The sequence below is a fragment of the Alligator mississippiensis genome, chromosome 8 (assembly GCF_030867095.1).
Source record: "Alligator mississippiensis isolate rAllMis1 chromosome 8, rAllMis1, whole genome shotgun sequence".
NCBI classification, from domain to species: domain Eukaryota; kingdom Metazoa; phylum Chordata; order Crocodylia; family Alligatoridae; genus Alligator; species Alligator mississippiensis.
In genome coordinates, this window is record NC_081831.1 from 63,694,142 (window position 1) to 63,711,665 (window position 17,524).

At 43.8% G+C, this 17,524-nt stretch overlaps 1 protein-coding gene across 1 annotated transcript in view; it reads left to right on the forward strand.

Annotated features, from left to right (window-relative positions):
* Positions 1 to 758: 758 nt before the first annotated feature.
* The window catches only part of MTMR8 (myotubularin related protein 8), a 34,173-nt gene continuing 17,407 nt past the window's right edge, over positions 759 to 17,524 (forward strand). The window contains exons 1-8 of the mRNA XM_006270108.4: positions 759 to 824; positions 2,990 to 3,112; positions 4,031 to 4,193; positions 7,248 to 7,405; positions 8,967 to 9,095; positions 10,313 to 10,447; positions 12,879 to 13,011; positions 15,556 to 15,665. Of these exons, the coding sequence (XP_006270170.1) occupies positions 801 to 824; positions 2,990 to 3,112; positions 4,031 to 4,193; positions 7,248 to 7,405; positions 8,967 to 9,095; positions 10,313 to 10,447; positions 12,879 to 13,011; positions 15,556 to 15,665 (975 nt within the window). The 5' untranslated portion in view covers positions 759 to 800. The remainder of the gene's footprint in view (positions 825 to 2,989; positions 3,113 to 4,030; positions 4,194 to 7,247; positions 7,406 to 8,966; positions 9,096 to 10,312; positions 10,448 to 12,878; positions 13,012 to 15,555; positions 15,666 to 17,524) is intronic.

Here is a 17,524-nt window from a genome sequence, read left to right on the forward strand (position 1 = left end):
TTTGTCAAAACACCCTGGTCCCAGCACGATAAAAACAAAACCCCACAAAATGGCAGCGTTTGAGAGATCTGTTGAAGTGCAAACAACTGACTTTGTTCAATCGGGCAATGAGTTGAAGTCCCACCTACACGACCTTCGCGTCCCATCGGTGGGACACGTCCCACTGGCTGAGAAACACTGGACTAGACGTGACCCCCGGGGGTCCCTCCCAACCCTCACTTTCTGTGACTCTAAGGTGCAGCAAGGGAGGTTTCAGTTGGATACTGGATATTAGGAAAAACTTTCTTGCTAGGAGGGAGGCGAAGCACTGGTACAGGTTGCCTAGAGGTGGTGGGATCTCCATCATGATCTAGTTGGGGTGATCTAGTTGGCTGGGATAATCTAGCTGGGGACGGTCCCGCTTTGAGCAGGGGGTTGGACTAGATGTGACCCCTTGAGGTCCCGTCCAACCCTAGCTGACCATGACGACTTGCCAGTGCTGTGCCCTGCTCCCCACCCAGGGACAGAGGTTGGGGGAGCTTGCTGAGCGCAGCCCGGCAGAGGAAACCTCTCCCCCTGGCTCCAGGCCACAAACGCAGCCGTCCTGAGCTGAACCCAGCCCAGCCCAGCCCGCCCCGCCCCGTGTGCGGCTCCGCGCGGGGCACGAAACACGCGCCCTCCTGCTCCGCCACCGCGGGTCCGCTCCAGTCCAGTCCTTCCCGGGGCATTTTGCCCTGCTCCAAGATGGCTGCCGCGGCTTCGCGAGGGTCTCGCGATGCTTGGTGCGGGAGTTGCGCGGCGCAGATGGCGGCGGCCGCACCATGGAGCACATCACCACGCCCAAGGTGAGGAGCCCGCGACAGCTCCTGCCCCGGCATGGGCCACGGCTCGGCCACGGCCCCGGCTCTCTCTCTCCCCTCCCTCGGCTTCAGGAGTCCCTCAGAGCTGCCCCCGTGCTCGGGGCCTTCCAGCTCTCCTCGGGGCTTCGGCCCCTGCTCCCACGCCCCGCACCAAGGCCCGGTTGAGAAGCCGGGCCGGGGCCGGGGCCGCCCCTCGCCTGCTCCACGTTTCCGAAACGTGCGCGTGTCAGCGACGCACGACACGGGCATCCCCGCGCGCTCCTGCGCCTCCCTGACAGCGCGCGTCAAAAAGGCAAATGCGCATTAACGTTACGGTTTAGAGACTTGTCTAAATCCGATTCCGGGATCCAGATTGTAGCCGTATGGGTCGAGAGGAAACGGCAATTGGGACTCATTGGCAATGAGTCCCGATTGCCTTGTCCTCTTGACCCATACGGCTACGACCTGGATTGCCTAAAGGCCCCGATTGCCTAAAGTAGATTTGATATTTCATATTTATTTTAATGAATGCCGTATTCTTGATCTCCTGCCTGACTCTCATTCATCTTCGGGTGATTTGCATCTAATGCCGGGGACTCCAGGACAACCCCCCGGAGTCCTTTCTGCGCAGGACGCTGTCCTTGCTGCTTGCTGACAGCTTACACGCGCCGTCCTTTCTAGCGGTAGCGTGCATCCTGCTTTAGAGCCAAGTTAAAGGATTGAAAGTTGGTTCGCAAGCTGGGGTAAAGCTAGCAGTGACTGGTAACTAGCTTATTTCAAGGCAAGTTAAGATCCATGCAGAATAATCAAGATTATTTCCTTATTTTTTAAAGAGGAGAGGTGTGAATAGAGTTAAAGGGTTTAACATGTATGTAGGTCCTGGCTTAGCTGTACTGTACTGTTTGCTTTGGGTTTTGGAGCTAGGCACAGACATTTCCACTTCTGGGTCACTTGCAAATGAATTCTGGTTACATCAGGTCAGGGTCCAGCTGATGATTTTGTGCTTGCTTTCACCTATTTGGAGTAAATGTACTTGCTATACAGGCCTGTCAATAGGTCTTGTAGAGGGAAGCTAAGAGATGTTGGTGGGATGAGGTAGATGCTCTTGAACTGCTGCTTCCCCTGTGGCCAGTCTGTAGGTAGGACTTGAAGCCTGTCTTACATTGGGTCACTTTGGAAGATGAACTTTCTCACAAAACATTCGAAAGATCAACATGTGTTTTCATGATTTTTTTTGGTGTTGATTGAAAATCTAATGTTTCAACAAAAACTTTCTTTAGAAGTTCTAAAAAAAAGATTTTTGGTTGAAAAGTTTGACCAGCACCTCTGGTCAGCCTGTTACAGCGTGTTAGGACTGATTCAATTTTAGATCCACATAAGTTCCAGGTAATGCTTTATGTCTTTGCTTTCACTTAAGAGTATATTTTTAAAGTCCCTCACATTTTGCTCAAAAGATTCACTTTCCAGTTTGGGGAAGTCAGTCAACTTGATGCAGCTTTCAGATATTTTCTTTGATCTGTGATGCAACAGCAAGAGGCAGTGGGGAAGTGGAAGGGAGCTCCTGATCTTTGATGTACATTTAAAGAATCCTCCTCCAAACACAACTGTTTCTCGCACTAGAAAGTGGTAGCAATCGGCAGGTAACTTAATTAGAGCAAGTAAACTCTCAGGATGGTGGATACTCTTGCAAATGTTACTGTTACCTCTCTCAGTTGCAGAAAGCGTATCCTGCCAGCCCCTTGTTCATTGATCTGGACTAGCCATTAATGTTAACGTTTTATTCTTATGTTCTATAATGTGGTGTGCAAGGATCCATTAACTACTGATGTTAGTCCTTTGGCACTTAATTCACATAGGGCTTGTTTTTATTGTACTGGTAAAGAACCATTATGAAGGTTATTGGTGTGCATTGAAACGCAGTGGGAAAGGATCATTCTGAATCTTCAGTTTCAGTTGCTTAGAATTTTACTTTCTACTGAAATTTTCAATCTTGTTTCAGGTCAGTGACTGTCTTTTACATGCATGCAAAGTTATTTCCTAACTTTTTGCCTTATTTTTTTACTCATCTGCTAATACTAAATTCTTTTATCTGCTTTGTGTCCTTTTTGAGAGAGAGATGCCTGAAGAAAAGATCTTAATTAATTTGTTTTTTCTCCATTATTATGTTGCAGGTAGAAAATGTTAAATTACTAGATCGTTATACAAACAGGAAGCCAGCAAATGGGACACTCTACCTGACAGCTACCCATCTTATCTATGTGGAAGCTTCAGCTGAAGTTCGAAAAGAAACATGGGTATGTTGTAGTGTGTGCGATTTTTTTTTTTTTTTTCAAATGCATATATAAAAATTGCTGATACTAGTTTTGTCTGTAATTGCAGGCTTTTAAATTCTGAAGACCCACTAATAGCATTTTTATAGCACTTTACTTCAAAGTGCTTTATAAAAATAGAATTCTTCACCAGGGAAATGGGTACAGAGGTAAAGTGACTCGATCAAGGTCACAAAGTGAGTCGGTGTTAGAACTAAAAATAGAATGTAGCTTGTCTGACTTTGTACTCCAAGTTTAGTACCTTGACAGCAGTTAAAAGTACTAAAGACAAAGACCTAGCAACTTGTTATTATTAGTAATAGTAATTGTGGTTTCTTTGGTTTTTATATCCAAAAAAAATAGGTGAAGGTACAGTTACAACTGTCTTCCCTTTGTAAGTAGCTCTCAAGTGCAGCAAACACGCATCTTAATTATAATTTCTTCTTATAAAATGAATTTACCTTGGGTTCTACAGAATTTTCAGCTGAAGATCTTTGAACCTTTTTTGTTTGAGTAGGTTCAGCATCTTCAGAGTTGTTGTTTTGGCTCTTTCTTAATGTAATTCATGAACTTTGGAAACGATGCACTAGTTGGTGTCATTTATACTGCTCACATATAATATTTTTCTAACCTTCCACATAAAAGTAATTTTCAGTGTCACAAATAGTTTGATCCACCATAGCTCTTATTTTCTTTCTTCATTTTTACTGTGTAAAGAAAATGCATTATCATCTCTCCCTTATTTGAATAACTCAAGTTGAATGACTGTAGTTTTTAACATGACTTGATAAAAAGTCGTTAATTAGTAGAGAACAAGCCTGTGTATTGCAAAATCTTCGTATCCAGTCTTAATCCTACAACCAGTCAGTGAAGTTTGAAAGACTTTCCCTTCCTGTTTTTCAGATTCTACATCATCATATTGCTACTGTCGAGAAGCTGCCTCTGACCACAACTGGATGTCCATTGCTTATTCACTGCAAGAACTTCCGCGTGGCACACTTTGTCATTGGACATGAACGGGACTGCCATGAAGTGTATACCTCCTTGCTTAAACTTTCACAGCCAGGTGAGTGTGAGTCTGTTTTGAAATCTGTGATTGTAATTAGCTGGCAGGTTTGTTTTTGCAGCAAGGGAAGTTATTATCAGGCTGTTGGCTTTCCTCAGTTGGGACTGGAAGGAATGATTTGAAAATGCAAACTAATTTCACTACTGCCAGCTGCTCTTTGTGCTACAGCAGTCTGCTGTGTAAAGTTCTGGCCCTTGAATAAGGCCACTGGCTTGCAAGCAAATACGTTTTGTGTAAATAAGGGTGCTGGGAAAGTCCTGAGGAAAGAATTGTCAGGTCCTGTGGAACAACTGCACAGGCTTTTGCACTCTCTAGGCATCCTGTTTTGCTTGCTACTCCAGGGCTTGCAAAACCACACTTGGAATTTCAGTCTCAACCCTTTACTTTCCTCTGGGATCCCTGAATAGCAATCTCCCATGAGAACCCCAAACAAATGAACATGTTAAATGTCATCTGTCTGCCCTAGTCTTGAATCCCTAGGATCTCTTCCATTTGTGCTCAGACTCTTGTTTTCTTGCAGAAAAGCAATCTACAGCATTTCTTCCTTGGGTTTTTCCTTCCACCTTCTTCTCAAGGCAGTTTTTCCATACTTGGGACTCTCCCTTAATGAGCTTTTCCAGCCCCTTGTTAAGGAAACCTAACTTCTATAGGGATGTCTAATAACTAACTGCCCCACTGTGAGATGAAGACATGAGGGCTAATTAAGCCAGATTCTTATTACCCCTTTCTGCATTAATGTGGTATTTATACATCCTATTATTCACTTTTGAAATGTTTGTCTGTGCTCTTTCAGAAGAACACTTCAATGATGTTGAAAAGACTGCATGATAAAATGGGGAGGGGAGGCAGGCCAAAGAAGCCTTCTGTATATGGGCAGCACCAGCAGGGACACTGCAGATGTGGATGGGCTGATTATAATTACTTTGTTTTTAAATGACTAATTTTAGTTATAAGCCAATAAGCGGGGACATTTTGATTCCGGGTATTGTTAAATTTAATCTGTGGCATCTCTATTTTTTTTTTTTTAGTTATTTTCCTAAAGAGAGGTTGATTCTCATAGTTTAATGTAATTTGGTGGTGTCTTTTTGCTAACTAGGGTGATGCATTTTGACTATATATATTTATTTAAGCAGTTATACCACTTCTTGGCCTTTCTGGCTCAAGTAATCTGTATTCAATTTCTTCCTCCCGCCTTTGTAAATTCCTTGTGATTCTTGTCAAGTGGTATTGGATAGAAACTGAAGTTCAGTTGGATTTTTTAGTTTAACTATATTAAATGTACTGAGTATGTGAGGGAAAACTTAATCAGGATATATTTTTTACACATAAAATTGTTATGTGAAACAAGTAATCATAGGGAATTAATCTCATCCTCACACTTTCTTTTTATTCATCGATTAGAAGAGGAGAGTAAGCTGTTCTGGTTTTTAACCCCCATGCAGTTTCTCATTGTCACTGAACTAGTCAGTTACACGTACAAACTGAATAAACTAAAACAGAGAAAATGTTCTCTCTGCACCTGCCGAAGAGATGTTGTCAAAGCTGGTTTAGTACTTCAGAAGACTCTGGTTCCAGTGCCCAGGCATTGGCTTTTAAAAGCTCAGTGGTTTGCCTATATCTACTTCAAGAGCAGCCGTGCTGCATGAACATCATCTTCAAAGGGTTTAAGAATTAAGCCTTACGCTTTAAGGCCTGGATGAGGCTTTCATCCTTTCAGAATTCTCTTTAAATGGGTTTCATTTTATAAAGTGAAATGTGGATTTTTTTTGCTTTTGTTACCCTGTTTTATATCCACTTAGGTGCAGACTTCTACCCTGCTTCCCCAGGAAAGTGCCCTATCCCTAGTACAGACCATCTCAAGGCATGAATTAATAAGTTGATGTTGGGTGCTCTCAGCAAGGGTGCCATTTGCAGTGGAATTATGTGGTATTGCCAGCTGTCTACTGGAAAATGAACATGGGACAGAGATTTGCTTTGTATTAGATGTCAAATAATAGTTATGACAATATGTTCAGCTGAAGTTTTGTTGACCTAGACTAATTTCAACAGCTGCATTCCCCTAACTTTTAAACTATCCAGTCTCCTCCTTTATGCAGTTTTAATTCTAATACAGCATGCAACATAGGATCATAAATAAGTTTCTGGTGTTGTGCAGAGTGCCCGTCACTGCTTATAGCTATGAAATGCTACAAGTTTACTGTAGCATCCCTATGAGTGGGGTAGCTGGAGCAATAAAGGAGGGAATTATTAGCCACTTTTCCTCTTCCAACCAGTCAGTGTCTGATTTGGTAAAGTAGAATTCAGTTATCTGGATTTATTTTCACTTTGCACTGGTAGGGATATGTAATCATGTTAACTTTATGCTCTAATGGACAATGTTTGTGTGCTTTCACTCATGAATTAGACTGAGTGCTTATTGTTACAGCAAGTGTATAAGGATTTCCTTAAGGCAAATATGAGAAAAGTCTTTAACAAACAACTTGTAAAGCAGCAGTTCTCAGTCAGGATATTGTGGCACCCAGATCCTTTGAAGGGTGCTACCACGTGTGAGGCAATAAGTAAGATGTGAGGTGCTAGTCACGTAAAACCAGCTCAGGTTTGCCCCTGCCTGGACAATCCCCAACATACTGCCCAGCCCCTGTTAGCACTGTAGTATATAAATTATTTTTTTTAAATTGGGTGACAATTACCAGGAGTTATAGAGGAGTGCCTTGTGTCCAGTGAAGGGTGCCTTTAGTCCAAAAAGGTTGAGAACCACTGAGTATGATTACTATATACCATAATCAACCAGTACTGCGTATGGAGTGATTTGCTTCTGTTTTTCGTCCCCTGGTATAATATAATGAAGTGTGTGTTTCTAAGCCTTCCAGTTACAGTACTGTTTTCCGAAGGCTTCAGCCAGTACTCATTCATTTGGGACACGTTTGCAGGATGGTGGTTTGCATAGTGACCCTAAGAAAACCTTTAAGACTAAGTGGCAAACCTCATTTTTCTGTGCAAGAATTTAAACTTTATCACTCTCTCATGGTTTAATGTTTTATTTTATTTCCACAGTGAAACCTGAAGAACTTTATGCTTTCTCTTACAACCCCAAAATGCCTAAAGATAACCGTGAAGTTGGATGGAAGATGGTTGATTTAAAAGTAGATTACCAGCGAATGGGGATTCCGAATGACTACTGGGAAATAACAGATGCTAATAAAGACTACGAGGTAATTCTGGTGCAAAGTAATTGCAGTTGGCACAGCAGTCCCTTCCTTTGTTCTGATGATGTGTGGCAACCTGGTGACCGCTACCTCGATGGTACTATGGAGGAGTGAGTCAATCAGATTTAGCTGAAGCAACAGCATCTTGTGAAATCTGATAGTGATACTGTAAAAGAACAGAGCTATGGGGTTACTTTGATTTGCTTGATCATACTGATAAAGTAGCCGATAGTCATTTTTCTAGAGAAGCCTCAAACCACTTCTCAGTCCACTAGAGAAGCCTCAGACCACTTCTGCCAGTCCTCAGGAAACTGATGTTTGTTAGCTTTCCAAAGTAAAAAGGGAATTGTGTCAACCCCCATCCCAGCATCTCTGTACTCTGGTGGGTGACTGACATGTGGAAGAAGAATGGAATAATGGTGTGTCCTGTAGGTGGTAGCAAAGGTGGTGTGGGGGAATAATAGCCAGCTGGCTAATTCTCTGTTCTACCTAGAAAAAAAGACCTCATGCCCTTGCTCTTAACAAAATGCCACTGCCATTTCCCTTCTTTGTTTCCACTCTTGAAGCAGCATAAAGCAAAAAATAGTTTAGGTTTGTAAAATATCATGTATTCAAAAATCATAACTTTCTGCTGCTTTTGATGTTGTAAAACCTTTTTTTTGGCTAAAAGGCATAGAAGACAGATCTGAGAGAGATGGAACATAATATATTACATTGTTACTCACCTTGAATCCCTTTCACATGTTCCTCTGCTACCTTGCCTTGGTACCCATCAAGGCACACAGGCCTCAGCTTTCAGAACTAAGTATTAATTTGAGACGTCTAAGTCTTTGGATTTCCATTTTGAGACCTTTTAAGGGACGCTGACATCTGAAGATGTGCACCCAGTAATTTTTGAAGCTTTAGGTCCCAGGGTGTAACTCTTACTATTTTTAAAAATTTTCTCACTTCTTTTTTTTCATTTCCTTAAGGTTTCTAGCTTTCGGCTTAACCCATAAAACCTCAAAGCCAAATGTTGAGAATAGATTTAATGTATGTGATTATACACGCTTAAGTGATTCACACCTCGTTTGAGGTGTTGAAAATTAGGTGCCAGAATAGCATTTGTTTTTGAGGATGTCAGAGATGTGTGCTGAGAGCTCATTCTAAGATGCATAGGATTCTGTAGGGAGCATTTTTATTTTCTATAATTTAAGAACAACCACTTCTTTGTATCCAGTCTTTGTTCCTACACACAAGCTGTTAATTTGCTGGAATACAAAGAGGAGATCCTACCAAAATGTGTTTGTTGTATGTAGTCTTGCTTTTTGCATGCATTGTTGCACTGTTTCATGATGTAGAAGAACAAATTGAAATCATACCACGTATTCAGGTACCACATTCATTTTATTTCATGGTTCCTGGTAAATTCTTGTTTTGCTGCTTCTGCTGAGAGATACAATTGAATCTATCAAGATAATCCATGGGTACTGTGTATAATGCTAAGAAACAAATATTTAATTTCTCTATTAATAGTAATAACTGATAAGTATTGTAATATCTGTATCTCTCTCTACTTCCTATTTAGGTTTGCAACACATATCCTCCAGAAATAGTGGTGCCTAAAGCTGCTAGTAAGGCAACTGTGCTTGGAAGTTCAAAGTTCAGAAGCAGAGGGCGGATCCCAGTGCTTTCCTACTTCTACAAACAAAATAATGTTAGTTATGTTCATTTTACTCTTTTATTTTTTGTTCTTGTTGCCCTATCAGCTTTCAAGTGGAGGAGGATTGTGCTCTATTTGGAGCAAGAGGTTGAGTGCTGCAACTCTTAGATTCTGTTCCAGTTTTCCTATTGATTTGTTCAAGGTCTTCGAGCAAGTTAGTTGAAGCAAATTGGCAGGTTATCCCAGAAGTGAGTTTGATGCAGGGTTTCCCCACCCATGGTATGTAGGTAGTAATAGTATATTTTCTAGGAAGTGCAGACTTAATTGCTTCTCATATGCCACAAGGTCCTTGTATGAAAAAAGCTATTCAAGTGTAATTAGTTTTAAACATTTAGAGGAGTTTCTGACTAAAAGACAGAGTTTTAAAAGTATTCAAAGTTTTCGGACCCTGTCTTTCCTCTGCTCCTCTTTCCCCAGCTTTCCAAAATTAAAGAATGCTTGATATGACCCTGTCCCTTAAACCTACATAAAAGCATGTGTGCTTCCTATCTTTTGAGTCTTCAAATTACCAAATTAGTTACTTTGGGCAATCTTTTACAAGTTGCATCTCAACTCGGCTAAATCTACCAAAGTCTGAACAGAAAGAAATAGCTTAGAAGAACTACCTGATTTTATATTAACTGAGAATAAGTGAATTTTAATCTCACTGAATAATAGTGTAAGTTATTAACTTTGTTTTCTCAGCAGTGTTTTTGGGGACAGAGGTTAGCAAATGCTTTTACAGTTAAATTGCTGACTCTTGGTCACTTCCTGAGGAAGTGTCCTCTGACCAAGAGATTGTATGGAGTTGTGTTGTTGGAAACAGCTGCAATTATATAATCACGTACAGTGTTCCCTCAAGTCTGGAACAGTGCTACCATGTTAAAGTCATAAAGAAGAACAGACAAAGCCACAGAAGGAAGTTGAGTAGAGGGGCAACAAGCAAATTGGTTAGGAGTCAGTTAGGAGAGGAGTGGACTTTAAGAAGGTGGTAAAGGAGGATGGGGAAGGGTGGATGGCTGTTTCCTTAGTACAATGTCCACTTCAGATTCCCAAAGCTCTTGTGAGGAGTAGATGAAAACACTGTTAGAATTATTCTTTCAGTCTCTCCATTTAATGGAAATTTTTCAATGAAACAGCAGAATCCTGGCAATATCCACATATATTGTTCCTTGATGCTATAAACATTGCTAGCTGTCTGTATTATAAACTGTGTAAATTATCTGTTTCAGGCTGCCATATGCCGCTGTAGTCAGCCCCTTTCTGGGTTCAGTGCCCGCTGTCTGGAGGATGAACAGATGCTGCAGGCGATTAGACAGGCCAACCCGGGGAGTCCGTTCATGTATGTTGTAGACACAAGGCCAAAGGTATCACTTGATATAGGATTTGTGGATGTTATTAAAGTTCATATTTGTGTTATGGCAACACAACTTTCATTGGATGCTGGTTTTCATATTTAACCTCATGAAGCATGAAGAAGCCTTTGTAAAAAGTATGTTAAAAGTATCAAGGTCAGTTCTTCCTTGCCCATGAAGCTGAATGGTGGATTTGGTATCCAGCTGCTTTTTTTGTCCTTAATGTGTCATCTGCCTTCCATTAATAAAACTGCATTCATGTTAGGAGCACATCTATTTCTGGAGTATTATGGATTATTTGAGATTATAGTTAAGTACTGTCCAAGGTTAACAACAATTTCATGGCTGAGTAGGATAGTGCATTGTTCCAGTCTGGAAGTTACACTCTGAATTTATCATTGAGATGGAAATGAGAATCTAAACTACTACTTGTACAAGACTGAAGTGCCCATATCCATATCAGCACTAACACCACTTCCTATCTATCTCCCTCCTCCCCCCAACACCAAATTCCCAGACCCATGGGGAGATTGGCCAGATCAGGCTGGCATGCGGGGTTTGTCCTTGGCTGATGTGCCGAGCCTGACCCAGCACGTTGCCCTGGACCCATCATGTGGAGTCTGACTCCAGTGCTGCATGCCAGGGTAGACCAGGTGAGCCAAGTCTGAGACCACATGCTGGCTCTGGGGTTGTGTTCTGAGTTGGACTTGGTGCAGAGCTCCAGAGCCAGTACAGGGCCCCAGACTCGGTGTGCTGGATCGGGCACTGCTTGTGTGGCCTGAATGCCAAATTAGCCCCCACTGCCCGTTTCCCCAACCGCAAATGCCTCAGACCTCAGTTACTTGCTTGCACTCCAAGGTAGCATTCCCTGCCCTCCCCTCTTCCCCCTGCCCTTCATCACCACCACTATCCCTTCAGTCCTTCCAAAAAAAAAACCCCACAGTGTGTATTATATTTAGGGGGACACGTTATACATGAGAAAAATATGGTATTTTGATGAGTGCCCCAGGGCACATGCTTTGGTTGGTGTTTCTGAGAGCTAATCCTATTGCACCATTTATCCCATAATTATCATTCACCTGGCATTTTAGTGCCCCTCGCTTGCACTTTCAGAGGTGTTCCACTGGCGTTTGTCTTGAACTGCTGTTAGTGATATGCCATGGCACAACAAAGGAGGGAATTATTAGCCACATTTCCTCTTCCAGCCAGTCAGTGTCTAACCTGGCAAAGTAGAATTCATAGATTCATAGATGCTAAGGTCGAAAGGGACCTCAACAGATCATTGAGCTCCGACCCCCCTGCCTAGGCAGCAAAGGGTGCTGGGGTTAGGTGACCCCAGTCAGATGCCTATCCAGCCTTCTCTTAAAGACCCCCAAGGTAGAAGAGAGCACCACCTCTCTTGGAAGCCCATTCCAAATTTTGGCCACCCTTACTGTGAAGAAGTTTTTCCTGATATCCAGCCTAAATCTGCTCTCTGTCAGTTTGTGACCATTGTTTCTTGTTACCCCAGGAGGCACCCTGGTGAACAGAGCATCTCCAATCCCTTACTGCATCCCCCTAATGAATTTGTAGGCAGCCACAAGATCATCTCTCAGCCTTTGATTCAGTTATCTAGATTTATTTTCACTTTGTGCTGTTAGGGATATGTAGCCATGTATATCTCCCCTCCCTCTCTCCCCCATCTGCCTGTTCTGTTTACTGGAGTTAAACTACTGTGTTTCCAAAAATCCATCATTTTGAGACTGGAAGATAAAAGTGAGCTACTCATTTGAGCATTAAAGAACTTTCAGTAGTTTTGGTAATAGCTCTGACTAATTGCTATTTGCACACTCAGCATTTTTGGTTCAAAACGGCTTCCTACATTTCAGTTGGGTACTATGTTCTTGCTGCTTTAAGTTTATCATTGCTGGGCGCTATTAAAAATCTGCAATGTTCTGCCCCCAAGGTGGCTATAGTTCGGTGACAAATTCAATGATCTCTTGGTAGGACTGTTTGTAAAATGTTTTGGAAACCTGTACTATTTCTATAGCACATGTATATTTATGGTGTTTCTGTACAGATGCTCCTACTAGATGAAGGAGCTAGGTCCATCTGTAACTAGCACTTTTACCTGATTCATTTCTCCCCAACCCCCTCCATACAGTTTTTCAGTTAAAAAGAAAATGAGTCAAACCTCTCTGTCTGATAACAGACCTGTCAATAGTAAGACCAGCATAAAAAGCTTGTCTAAAGAAGCCTGAAATTGGCATCCAGGTTTTTCATAGGCTTTTGCTTTGGGTTAACTTGCAGCTCGTGCCTATGTAATTGTAGTATAACTATTGGAAACAATTTATAAAGCAAAAAATACTTCTGTGAATGGCTTTACTTGATATTTGCTCTGGGAAATGAAAAGCGTTTCCAAGCCAGGTTTATTTATGCATTTTTTTCCATATAATTTCTGCAGTTAAATGCCATGGCCAACCGAGCCGCAGGAAAGGGATATGAAAGTGAAGATCACTATGACAAGATTCGTTTTAAGTTCATTGGCATAGAAAACATCCATGTGATGAGGAATAGTCTGCAGAAACTCCTGGAAGGTAAGTTTTTCACTTTTGGCTGCTCTGTGTAGTGCTGGTAACTGCTGCTTGATATAACAGCCTTACCCATTCTGGAATAAGTACAGTATATACAATGTGTGTACACTTTGGGGGCATGGAAAAGGAAACAGATTAGCAGAGGAATTCTTGCCTTTGTGCTCAATTTACTGAGGTGGATAAAAGTGGTCTCTTGTAAAACTAGCTGATACTAAAGTATTTTAAAAATGTCTGGCAAGAAAGAAATTCTTAATTTTATCCTAAAATTAGAATGAATATTAGTATTTAAAGATCCTACAACATATTAATCTCTTAACTGTTTATACAAATTAAAGCAAATTAAAAAAGGAATGCAGCATTTTGCCACTAGTACAGTTTATCAGTTAATTGGTGAAGTATTGAAATGTGACTAAAGTATAAGGGGTGTGTGTTTTTTTTTGTTTTTAGTTTGTGTTGTGGTTTGTGTGATATGAGACATTTACAGAGTTCTCTAGGAAGGCTGACACCTATATAGAAAGAAATGACAAATGAAAATGTGTTTGTTTGTGTGTCTGCATGCACATACAAGTACAAATCCAGACTGCTGTGTGAGGTTTTGAGCAATCAAAATTTAGGTAAGACTTTCAGGGGCCAGTGGGAACTGAGGACCTGATTCCTCTCTCATTTCTATGGTTGTAAATAGGAATAAGTCTTTTGAAGCTGATAGCTGTGCCTTGTTACAAAAGTGATGCTAGAAATGGTAATGAAAGAAGAGCATGAATATTATCATAGTACTCTGGCTGACTTATTGACAATACTCTTAGTATTATGCTGCTGGCAGGGGGTGCTTAGAAGCACTGTAAGCTGATGCTGTTAGTCCTGTTGCTCAGCCTTATAAGGCAAAGCATAGGTGCTAAGTACATGGGGCCCAAGGGCCTTGGCTCACCTTGGGAAAGGGACTGTCAGGGGCCCACACCTGAGGACAATTACATAATATTTCTATATTATTTTATATTGTACGAGTTGGATTCAGTTATGTTGAGCATGCTGGATGCAAGGTGTTGTGCTTAGGAGTGATGACTGAGGCCCTGAGCTATTACCAGGGATCCGGGTTTTCCGTTTGCTGCTGAAAAAAATGTGGCTTTTCTCCTTTAAATGAAAAAACCATGGGAAATGGTGGCCAGAGTTCTGGCCTGCAAGAGGCTGCTTGGGGCTGGAGGGAACAGGGAGGGTGACTGGCGCCAGGGGATGCCATGCAGATGTGTGCTTGCACATGCATGTGGTGGCCAAGCAGTAGTGCAGAGCGGCTCTTGCAGGTAAATCTATGGGGGTGGGGGCATGGGTGATGCAGTGGAAGGGTGGGAGGAGCTTGTCCCCCCCAAGATTTCTGTGCCGACAGCAGGGCACTGGGCTGCAGTGGGACCAGACCGTTTCTGGAGCAGGAGCTGCCTCGGTGGCTCAGTGGGTGGGACCCAGCATGGGAGGTAGAGCCATGCTGCCATGACCACCAAGGTGTCAGCGCGTGGAGTTGTCCCTGCTGCTGGCGAGCAGCACAGCGCTGTTTGTGCCCCCAGCTGCATCCTTACACACTACTGTGGGCACGTGTTCCCCATGCCCTCCACTGTGTAACCTGTGCTCCCTCCTGTCCCCTCACACATCTCCTGTGCCCATGCACCCATCCTGTGCCCCACACTGGTGGGCAGGGGACATATGTCAATCATCTTAGGCCCCCCCCAGCAAAAATAAGTAAGTGCCTATGAGTCAAAGGATAAGTACTTATATATTATTCTCATTTTGTTTTGCAGTCACTAATGTAATGGTCTAACTATGAAGTGATCAGATCACTGATGTTACAGATCAGCTGGCTTGGTAGTATCCACAATTTAGAAGTGACCTTGGGGTACAATCCAGCAATTCATGGGATGCAGAAGTTGACATGAGCAGAAGTACTGCTCCTAAAGCACCCTTTGCTGGGTGATTTATTTTGGGTTGAAGAGGCAGAATAAATGCTGCTCCTTTGCTACAAGGCCTTGACAGTAATAAAACGTCTGTCATAGTTGCTGAGGGAGAATTGCACTATAATGCTTTTCAACATAACATCTGAGCCCTTCTCAAGGTTAAGACATTATTTTCCTCTAGAAATTAGAGCTCTCCATCTTTCTCATAAGCCAGTTTCCTACAGTGATTACATGGTGGAAGTGATTGGATGTGAGCAGTGGCAGTGAAGGGCTGGAGAAAAACATAACACCTTAATCACCTGCCTTGGACTGAAGCATGCACTTTTTGAAATAAGATTTTGATTATAACGGTAGACAGCCAAAGGAGACCAGAGTTACTCCTTATTAGATCCTGGACCCTCTGCAGTCTAAAAAAATGGTTTGTACACACAATCCCTCAGGTGCAGAAAAAATTGGTGCCTATATTTCAGTATTCAGAAGAGTCACTTTAAGAAACAAAGCAAACTTCATGCTGTTATGTGGGAGAGAGTAGGAAGAGGAGAGAGATCTTGTGTGCTAGGGATTTAGTTTGTTGGCATCTCAGCTAATTCTTCTATTTCTATGTTGTCAGTGTGCGAAACAAAATCTCCCTCCATGAGTGATTTCCTTACTGGCTTAGAGAACTCAGGCTGGTTGCGGCACATTAAAGCTGTAATGGATGCTGGTGTCTTCCTTGCCAAGGTAAAACTCCCACTCCATGTGAAACTTTTAAGAACATATACACTAATATTAGTGACAGCTGTGAAAAAAATCTTGCTACAGATGTGGGTAAGGCATTAATGTTTATACAGTAATGCCAGACTGGACTCAACTATAGAAAAAGAACCTGCAGTGGCAGGGCTTAAAGTGGGTGACCTAACTGACTCTAATGCCTATCTTCCATGCTTATGCTTTCTTACGTGAATTGAAATGAACCTATCCTTGTATTCTGACAGAAACAAATGTACCTCCTATTATTTGATTTTATTTATTTCCATTTGAATAGTTAAAGAGCACGTTTGTATAAACATCTGACAGTATTGCATACTAGGTCTGTGTGAATAGGGAAGTATTCAATTTGGATTCAGATTCAGCCAGTTTGGAGGACAGTGATTCGATTCAGATCGCTGTCCTGAATCTATTCGGCCAAATCGGAGCCGAATCTTCTGAAGCCGATTCAAAGAGATTTGGTGATTCGGATCTGCCAAGAGGCAGGCACAGCTGGTCAGCTCCTCCTGCTGTGCGTGCCTCTCCCTGGGTGGGGGGAGCTGCAGGAGAAGCCCCCATGGCTGCCCTGTCTAGCCCCAGCCTAGTCCTGGCACTTAAAATAAATAAATAAATAAATAAATAAAAAAACCTGGCACTCACCAGCTGCAGGAGTGGCAGTTGGGGCCTCTGGGTGCTCGTGGCAGAGCCACCTGTGTAGTGGGGGGCATTGGGGATCCCCCGCCCCTGCTTGGCATCTGCGCTGCAGCTGCCCAATGATGTGGGTACAGCATGGCTCCACAGGATGCCATGCGCTGCCTGGAAGCTGGGGCTGAGTGATACCGGGCTCTGGGTGACTGCTGGAGCTGCCCCAGGTCTCAGATAGCGCACGGCACCCTGGCAAATTATGCTGCACCCGCATGATGCTACAGTTGCCGTGCGGGTGCCAGGTAGGGAAAAGTGATCCCCGCTGCCCCCCCAGTATCCTGTGCTGCGCAGGGCGGAGCTCTGCCATGAGACGTAAGAGGGCCCCAATCACTGCTCCTCCAGCTGGTGACTGTAGAGCTTCAAAAAAAGAAGAAAAAGCCCTGCACTTACTGGCTCTGGCAGCAGTGATCGGGGGACCTCTGAGGGTTCATAGCAGCCCCCCCCCCCCCCCCCCCCCCCCCTTGCAGTGTGGGGCAGCAGGAATCACCTATACCCCCCACCCCACTGTTGCTTGGCATCCTCACAGCAGCTGCCCCATGGCGCAGGTGCAGCAAGGCACAGCAGGACGCTGTGCGCTTTGGGAGAGCTTGGACCACTGGGGCTGAGTGCTGCCAGGCTCTGGCTGACATGTGGAGTGCCCCAGCTCTCAGCTGCGCTGTGCCCATGCCATGGGGCAGCTGCTACATGGGTGCCAAGTGGGGGCGGAGCTCTACCACAAGCCATAGACAACTCATCCAGGGGGCATGGGGGGTGGGGGGGGGGAGGTGGCTCCCTGCTCCTACATGCACCCCCAGGGGGAGGTATGGGGGGTATGTGCCCCTGCTGGATTTGTGTGCAGGGTGCGGGCAGGCTGACTACTATAGGCTCAGCGGCAGGGGTGGCCCCAGCCTCTTCCTAGTCAGGGGACTAGACCAGGACTGGGAACAGGATGGGCTCAGCTGTGCAGGGCAGATAGCAATGGTGCTGGAAGGGGGGGGTTATGGGGAATTTTGGGGTGGCTCCAGCCCCCTAAGCCCTCCCGCTAGCACTTCCCCTCTTGGGGCACTCTGCTCTGCTGCCTTATCCTCAGGAGCCCCACGCTGCAGGGTGGGCAGGGGGCATGCAGTCAGCTGGGGGGGCTCCTGAGGGAAAGGCAGCAGGGGTGGTGC